The sequence below is a fragment of the Mchenga conophoros genome, linkage group LG15, assembly GCF_057382185.1.
Source record: "Mchenga conophoros isolate Kocher_MC1m ecotype Shallow Benthic linkage group LG15, M_conophoros_male_GT1.1, whole genome shotgun sequence".
NCBI lineage: Eukaryota > Metazoa > Chordata > Actinopteri > Cichliformes > Cichlidae > Mchenga > Mchenga conophoros.
The window spans coordinates 27,275,034-27,283,845 of NC_140540.1; the positions used below are offsets into that span (position 1 = coordinate 27,275,034).

General features: G+C 46.9%; 2 protein-coding genes and 1 long non-coding RNA gene across 4 annotated transcripts in view; 1 reads left to right on the forward strand and 2 right to left on the reverse strand.

The window, feature by feature from the left end:
* LOC146558529 (pleckstrin homology domain-containing family G member 3-like) overlaps positions 1-3,345 on the reverse strand; it is a 44,528-nt gene extending 41,183 nt beyond the window's left edge. The window contains exons 1-3 of one of the 2 annotated variants that reach the window (XM_085247928.1): positions 3,221-3,345; positions 1,824-1,900; positions 1,636-1,687 (exon numbers count right to left, since the gene is read on the reverse strand). Coding sequence is in view for 1 of the 2 variants with exons in the window: in XM_085247929.1 (XP_085104055.1) it covers positions 1,636-1,684 (49 nt within the window). In the remaining variant the exon portion in view is untranslated. Of the gene's footprint in view, positions 1-1,635; positions 1,733-1,823; positions 1,901-3,220 lie in introns of those variants that run through there. The other variant, XM_085247929.1, reaches the window with a different exon arrangement.
* A 604-nt stretch (positions 3,346-3,949) lies between these two features.
* On the reverse strand, positions 3,950-5,374 carry LOC146558532 (uncharacterized). The gene is made up of 3 exons (XR_014888730.1): positions 4,422-5,374; positions 4,223-4,335; positions 3,950-4,091 (listed from the first exon to the last, which is right to left on the reverse strand). It is a non-coding gene; the product is annotated as an uncharacterized LOC146558532 (long non-coding RNA).
* A 1,517-nt stretch (positions 5,375-6,891) lies between these two features.
* LOC146558533 (uncharacterized) lies at positions 6,892-7,599 on the forward strand. Its single transcript, XM_085245896.1, has one exon. The coding sequence runs from the start codon at positions 6,892-6,894 to the stop codon at positions 7,597-7,599; it is 708 nt and encodes a 235-aa protein (XP_085102022.1).
* The last annotated feature ends 1,213 nt before the right edge of the window (positions 7,600-8,812 follow it).

The window sequence follows — 8,812 nt, forward strand, 5'->3', positions numbered from 1 at the left end:
ACACACACACACACACACACACCTCCTGCTGGGATCAAAAATAATCAATAAGAACTACTCGGCAGACTGAATCTAGAGACTTCAGTTCCCATGATGCTCTGGGGCATGGCTGCCACATTCAACTGGTTTGAATCACACAATCAGGTTTAATCAGCATGTTTTCTACCTGCTGCTCCTACACGGAGTGATTTGAGTGGCTGTTAAACAGAAAGGTAACCTTCACACAGTTGTTTCTACAGCTGATCCAAGTCAGAGACCAGATTCCTACACAAAAAGCTGAGTCACCTCTGCAAAAAAACCATCTCTCAGCACTTCACCTTCACTTGCAGAAACACCTGAGATTTGTGCTGAAACTCTAGAATCCCAGCCTACCTTAAAGGGAGCGAGAAGCAGAACCCAAAAGAGGATGTCTCCAGACCGAGTCTCTTCAGGACTGCCAGGTCTCACTGATCCACCTGCCACCCTGATGCCAGGGGGTGGAGCCTAATCTAATTAGGCTCAGAGTAACGTGGAGCACCAGATGCCACGTGCTGGTGACTGACCTGCCCTCACACACACAAACACACGTCTCATTTTGATAGCTTAATGAGGACATCTAATTGACATAATGTTTTCCTGCCTAAACCTAATCATAACCCTGACACTAAAACTGCATTCTGAGTCTCAAAAATGTCTTCAAACCCATGGGGACAACCGTTTTGGTCCTCATAAGTAACTGTTTATACAAAGACACACACCCTTACCCACACACACACAGTCTCTTTCATTTCTCTTTGTTCAGGTTTAGTTTTAGAAACATCACTCTAATTTTTTATTTATTTTATTTGTTATATTATTGAAAATCAGATTATTGTAAATATTAAAAAATATATTAAATGTTTTAATTATTTATTATAATTATTTCAGTTATTTTTTCTTTTTATTTATGTGGGACCTTTATTTATGTTATTATGTTTTTTTATTTATTTTTTTTCACTTTTTCAATTCATTTTAATACTTTTACTTTGCGAACTGTAATTTTGTACATTCAGTGTTCTTCATTCTCAGGTTTTTATGTTATTGTTTACAGTCATTAAATTAATTATTAAAAGATTTGTTTTTATTATTGATGTTTATTTTCTTTTTATCATGAGTCGGTGGATGTTTGTTGTTTGTGAACGTGGCTGATTTTAATCTTGCTTCTGCTTTTTCACTTTTTGCTCTCCTGCAAATCGGAGCACCGCGCCTCGAAGGACGCAGCGTTCAATTGCAGCTTCGTGTGCGTGCAAACAGGAAACAACAGGCCTGACGTCACTCTGAGGACAGACAGCCTTTGTCCTCCAACAGTGCCGCCAGCTCGCTCCAGCACGCAGAAGAAAGACACCTCACATCCACTCTCGCCAACAAAGACTCATCTGTGGTTGACCAGGACCAGAATCAGGACTGGGACCAGAACCGGGACCAGCAGATAGTCCTCAGGTCCACCTGAGGGAGTCTCACAGGGACACCCTTCTACAACTTAAATAAAGTTTTTGCCAACTGGAGCAGCTCCAGAGAGTGCCCCTACAGAACGGGAAGTCCAGATGCGTTCAGGGAGCTCATAATTTAAGTCAGAACTAAAACCAGGGTCCAAGAGGAATAGGAAGAGCGTCTTACCTTCATCCATGGGGAGATCTGAGGAGGAGCAGAGAGATCCTTCAGGCATCACCTGCAAGCATCCACGTGCACACACACACACACACACACACAGGAGACTGATGAAGACCTTCAGCTGTTTAACATAAGCGGCAGCAGTCAGTACGTGCATCATCTGGTGATGGAGGAGGTCATGTGATCAGACTCACCTGAGTGTGCAGAGTGATGATGAAGGCAAAACAGAAACCGAGCAGAGTGAGGACTGAAGAACTGGACCGACAGAAACCTGCATAGACATCAGGAAGTGACACGATTCAGAGTTCACCTGTGATGCATCCACTGATTCCTGTGTGATGATTTTATGTATAAAGCTTTTGAAGCTTCCTGTTCACAAACTTATTACAGTTGTTATTTTTACTGCTCATCTGACTGTCCACAAACTCAAATATGAACATAAGCACCAACAAATTCAATTAAAAATAATTTAAACAAAATATAATATAGTAAATAATTTAATTAATGACTTTGTCATTTCTTAGGTTAACAAAATGACTTGTGTGGAAAAAAACCCAGGATTTAGAAATGTATGTATTCAATGAATTCAAATTTTTACTCTTACAATTCCTACAAAAATAAATGAAAATTTTAATAATTTAATCTGAAGTCTTTCAGCTAATTTCAGTTATTGGATTTGGTTGATTTGATGAATCTAAGTTATTCATCAGAAATAATTCATTAATAAAATGATTAAAAAAAAGAAAAAGTCTCATTCCTCAGGCAAAGAGACAGAGCACGTGCAGACTGCGGCACTGCGCAGGTATGAACCTTGGATGGTTTCCATGGCAACACATGAACGCGCACTGGTCGACTTTCCTGTCATGGTTTTCCAGGTAAGCCTGATTTGAATAAAGTTTTGCTGTTTATAACCTTTAGATGAACAAAAGCTCAAAGTGTTTATGAAACAAACACAAACAACCAAACATAAAGAAAAAAAGGCACCACCGAGGAGCAGCTGTGATCTGAGCTCATTAAAGCTTGGGCAACGCAGCTGTTTCCTTCGCGCGGAGCTCCGTTTAAAGGCGTCTAATTTGGTGTTTTCTGATTTTCTCTGCAAACACAAACATGTCTGAACTTGATCGTGTACTTTTTCTCAAACACCTGGGCCCATCTTTGTTTTCGGCTCCTCGTGTTTCATCACACAGCCTAATCTGGACCGATAATCTGTGCGCAGTACAGACTTGCTCCCTGGTCTGACTGCTCCGACCGACAGCTGTAAAAGTTGAAACATCCAGAGGAGACGCGGTGCCATAGATTTGAGGTGCCCCCGCCCTCATCATACCCCCACCCCCGAGTGTCTGTAATACGATTTGCGTTGATCAGCTCATCTTTAAATGTGAAGACTTCCTAACGGACTTATGACTGAGAATCCCACCCACACGCTACGTGCCTTTGCTGTGATGAAGAGGATCTGAGCTGAGCCCGGGCTCTTCCTCTGAGGCAGAACACTTCCGCGAGCACAGCCTGGAGAGTGACCCGGAGCCCTGGCAGGACTCGGAGCTGCTCCCGGAGGAGTTTGTGAGCCAAAAAAGTTAAAGTGTGGACTCACCTCAGCCTCATTTATAGCCGCCACAGCCCTCCAGCTGACCCCAGCACTTTACAGGAAAAATAAACTCTGCAGCACGGCTTCCTTACGGTCTGCGCCGACTCCCGCTGCGCATGCGCACGCGCTCCCTTTGAAAAGTAGAAAAACGACTGAAACTGCGCTGACGCGTAAAATACACCTGAGAAGCGGAAGGTGAAAGAAATGAAAGACAGAGACACACGTGCGTTAATCAGTAAGAAGGGGACAGAGGAGAACAGAGAGTTGAAGGGTGAGGTTACTACCTGTCAGCGCAGGTAGTGATGGGCAGATGAAGCCCCATGAAGCACTGAAGCTTTTCATCCAATTGGTTCACCCCAACGCGAAGCTTCATGAAGCTTCATTTGCTCTAGCAGGACACCTACTGGACGTAAAAATAATAGCTGGCATGAATTTGAAGAGTGTGGCATTTTGCACACAGCCTGTAAATGTCAACAACAAAAGGAGTGTGTAAAACATCTATATTGTAGTGATGGCAGTATACTGTGTATATTTATAGTGGCAGTATGGGAAATGATTATTTGGAAATGCTTGAAATGGAAATGATCATTTACTGTGAGGTGAGGTGTGGTTGGGGTGTGGACAGTAGTTGTGCTTTTGTAACGTTGAGGTATGGACAGCTACACACTGAGGCTTTGAGCCTCAGTCCTGCCTGTTCACATTTTATTCTGTAAAAACTAAATTTTCACTGCTTTTATGGCCTTTTTAGTGGGGAGAACATAGCTAGGATTTAATGATTTAACAAATCTTTTGAATCCTTTGTCCTCCACAATGCTAAATGGCTGGGAGTCCTCAATCACCATGCTGACCAGGTCTTCATCTATTTGAGATTGTTCTCCTGAGGAAAGACAATAAAGACAAAGCACAAATATAAATATCACACACGTAACTTATAACAGTTGTATAATATTGTTATATCATTTAGTAACATTACTGCATGCTATATTATCATTGCATTTGATGGCTCACCTGGTCTTGCTCCACAATCGGTGTTCCTCTTATTCTCATGCAAAGCTCTGTAGTGCCTAAGCATGGATGTTGTTGTTATATCCCAGCTCCCTGGCACATAGCAAACACTTCACCTTGTACAAAAGTCAAGACAGCTCAACATAAATTGTATTGCACCATCAGTATCATGAAAATACATCTTCTGTAGAAATTTACATACCTTGTTGGGAGGAATAAAATCAAAATGTTCCCACACAGGGGAGGACATCCTCCTCTTCTTAGCTGGCTCCATTCTCTCCTGACTTTCCTCACTCTCATAAACCTCCAAACGGTCTCCAAACTCTCTCTAACCGCAACTCTCCATCAAACACCCACATTTTGAATGAAGTCTGAGGGGTTTATATCGCTGTCATATCTCGCGGCAAAGTTCGAACCACTTCATGAACCAGTCACGTGGTACAGCCGGGCAGCGAGGCTTCGGACGTCATCATTTTCAGCTCCTCCCATAAATGAAGCAAGCCTCGATACGCGCTTCGCGGAAACGCCCCCTCCATTACTCGACACACGCTCCGAAGCCTCGATACAGAACGTCCCATCACTAAGCGCAGGTACCTCTACATTTGGATGGACCGAAGGTGATAAGCTTAGTGCTGTCTCTGTTTTACTAGAGAATGTTATCAGACATCACACATCGCCATTATAAAACACATCAGAGCTCTGCAGGTAAATACAGGAGGCAAAATAGATTTGCATAAACGCAGCGTGTCATTCAAGCAGCAGCAATAGAGGCTGAAAACGAGCCTCATCTGCATTTCTGCGTCATCGATTGAAAATACGCCGCGGAAGAGAACCTCGTTCAGCTTTCAATTTGAAATCTGTGTGTTTCAGTAAGATTCAGTTATCCCAATAACAGCAGCACAAACAAATCATATTAATAAGAAAATAATTCATGAAGTAGAATAGCTCAAAAAATAAAAACATAAATAAATATGACAACCCCATCAAAATAGTTAAATCTTAAAAAATGAGAGAAAAAGGAAAAGAGTAAAACACACGCGCACAGACACACACTGTAAATGTGTGCACGTATCCGACACACCCAAACTGCACTGACCACTCGGGGGCAGCAGAGCTCCACAGCACCAGAGGAACCAAATCTGTGCACTTGTTCATTACTGGCTTAGAAACATGTTTGATTTTGATGTATTCGTGCCTGTGTTTTCCTGCTCGGTGGACTCGGACCCTCACAAATGTTTCCTCTGATGTTAGTAACAGTTTTAGTGCAGCAGGCTTCAGATCTGCCGATTAGTGAACTCAGACACATTCCTTCAGGTGGAGATTTGAGTCAGTGACTGCTGTGCAAGTCTGCAGATGTCTGTGACTCACAAAACCGCCAGTTACAGAACAGCGAGCCTAAAACGAGTCCCGACCTGTCCAAGGGCAGAAGAACAGCTCGTGACTCTGGCTGCAGCAGTGTCGAGTGTAACGTCTGAGAGCGCAGGCAGAAAAGTTTTCACCTCCGTTCTGGAGTGCAGTCTGACATGAGGCATGAGATTTGGTCTGATTAAAGTGAAATCCACAGGCCGAGCTCTGGATCTTGACCCTGACCCATATCCACGCCTGTCACCCTGTCTGTAATCAGTCCAGACTCGACTTCCTGCAGCTGCTCGTTTCCACATTCTTCCACCCCATGATGGCTCTGGGAGATGTTCATTGGCTCCTGGTTCAATCCGATGTTTCAGCGAAATTGCTGAAGGACAGTGCTGATGTGACTAATGGAAGGAGTTGTAGTGATGATGCGAGAGGCGGGGTTTGGGGCCAGCTGCAGGTATGTATGGGCCTGAGAGGAACACCACAGAGAACACAGTTCGAGTCATCGATGTAACAAAGGAGTGAAAAAAAAAGGCAGTGCTACTGGTTGTGACAGGGGCCCAGACTCAAAGCCGTCAACGCCATGCGTATCATATATGTTCTTTTTCTAACTTCGCTCGGTGTTTCACTATGAGAATCGCCTCGGCGTGACCAACTACGGAAGCTCCAATGACACCACGTCTGTCTATGACAGACCTGTCGAGCCGTGCTCAGGGCTCCACCCCCTCATACTAACACGGCCGACCAGCTCCTCCTAACTCATTCTCGCTTTCTTCCCGTGAGAAACTACTTTGAGCTCCCTCAGCACATCCAGGCTAACTTGATTAGCTGCTTAACAGTTCTCAGGCGTCCCGTGTAGTAGTACGTCGCCGAACGCAGTTTTTCCGGTTCCAGTTTGGATCGTGCTGAGTAGGTCCTTCGAAAGAAGTGTACTTAGAGTTGCACTGTGGAACAGCAACCGCGTCAGGCGAGCTGTCCCAGCGGTTCCTGGTTTTAGTTAGCGAGGTAGCCGACATTGTGTGACTCTGGCTAACACGTTACAGCGAGTTGTTTGTTCAGTGTCCGGCTACCATTAACTTGTTAGCAGGCCACGAACCACATTAGCGTCTCACTAGCATTAGCTTGTTGGTCGACCTAGGGTTCGGTTAGCATTAAGTTGCTAACGATATTGGCTAGCGGAGTGCAGCTAACGTGTCACGACGAGCTGACTCCCGCGGCGACTAGATCGGATTTAACACCCACTGCTAGTCCTAGCTCCTTATGGGCTAACGTGTCGAGACGAGCCTGGTGTAGCCTAGTCTCACCCCTTTCCGCTAACCATGTCTACGGCTCCTACTCCCGCCAAAAGGTCGGAGTCGAAGGCTAAAGAGGCTGCTTCCCGCCCGTGCCCCGCATCATGCGGTGCCACCATCTCGGGCAGGGACCCTCATCCAATGTGCATCGTCTGTATGGGTGCCAAGCATGCTCAGGCTTCACTGGCGGACCCTCAGGGATGCCCACACTGTGCTTTGATGCCAGAGAAAGTCCTGGAAAGGAGGCTGAGAGTAGCAGTAACGAAAAGTCAGGACCCCTGCCTGTCAGCTGCTACTGCTACGAGCGATATCTGGGCGGACATGATGGAAGAAGAGTCCCCGCTCATGCCCCCATCATTCGAGGACCTCCTCGATCAAAACGTGGGCGAGCTGGGTGGCGAGGACGCGGAGGGCGATGCCGACTCCGACCTCCTCGACCTGGAGGACATGGATGAGGAACAGGAGGATGACTCTACCTTTCCTCCCCAGCAGTCCAGGCCACCGAGTGGGGCTGAAGCTGCACCCCCGGTGGACAGCAATTTGTACGAGGTCTGCAAACAGGCTGCTGCCAAGCTAGGCATCCCATGGCCAGCCGCCAAGGATGCCGAAGGGGCAGAACGCGACCTGTATGATGGCAAGAGGCTCCCACCAGCCTTGCCTCCATCGAAAGCAGCTTCTGCCAGCAGTCCCGGCCTGCATGAAAGAAATGAGTCGCTATTGGTCAAGCCCTTTTAAAAGCAAGCTTCTGACCAAGGGCTGATCTAAGCTTGAGATCCAGGGGATTGGGTGAACTGGGGCTGACCGAATCCCCAGCAGTGGAACCTTCAGTGGCGTATCACCTTCACCCTAACCGCAGGGCAATCTCAGCTTCTTCTAGCATTTCTTTGCCCAACAAGATAGATCGCCTCACGGCATCTATTTATCAAAGGATGTACAAATATGCTGCACAGTCAGTATGCTCGCTTAATGCAGTCACACTGCTATCAGCATATCAGGCAGAAATTCTGGAAGACATGGGTCGTCAGCTTGACTCGGGTTCCCCGAACCCAGCCCTCTGGGATGAAATCTGCGTGGTTAATGATCTCATTCTTCGCTCCTCCAGGGGAGCAGTCCAAGGGTGTGGCCGCGTTATGGGCCTTGCAGTCTCGGGCGAGAGAGCCTTGTGGCTAAACCTGTCAAGCCTAGGTGATGCTCAGAAGGCTGAGGTCATGGATGCAGCCTATGACCCAACCAAGGGTCTCTTTGGCCCAGCCCTGGAGAGAATGAGAGAAACAAGCACCCGCAGAAAGCAGGAGTGAGAAGCATTCAACCTCTGCTTACCCAGAAAACCTAACTCTCAGCCCTAGCAGGTGCCAAGAGCTGGCTTTTGCAGCAGCAGCTGTGAGAGGGAGACAGAGTGGGGTCAGAATGCAGAGAGGAGCAGGAGGCCAGCAGGGTGCCCTCCAGGCCAAGGTAGAGAACCAAAGACCTTGGGGCATGAGGAAATAGCGGGAGTAAAAACCCTGCTGAGCTTCTTCGCTCGGAACCACTCTGATCGCCTGTTTGTGTAACAGGGAGGATATTTCCTCCTCCAGCACATTCGCTGAATCACCACTGGCCACAGAAGCTAACACTCAGCTGAATCTCGGTGGTTTTGCCGCAAACTGTAGTCTGTAACCATGGGAAATGGTTGACAAGACCCAGGGATGAACTGCGCATGCGTGCCACCGCTCCAGCCGCGCTGTGAGCGGGCCTCTGAAGACGCGGTAGGAGAATGGAGGCTTCACCCACAGGTGGTGGAGCAGATTTGGCAGAGATACGGCCGGGCTGCCGTAGATCTCTTCGCCTCGCGAGAAAACACACAGTGCCCTCTGTTTTTCTCCCTGTCAGACGCACATGCACCACTGGGCGTGGATGCGCTGGCCCATCCATGGCCAAAAACTCTGCTGTATGCTTTCCCTCCCCTCAG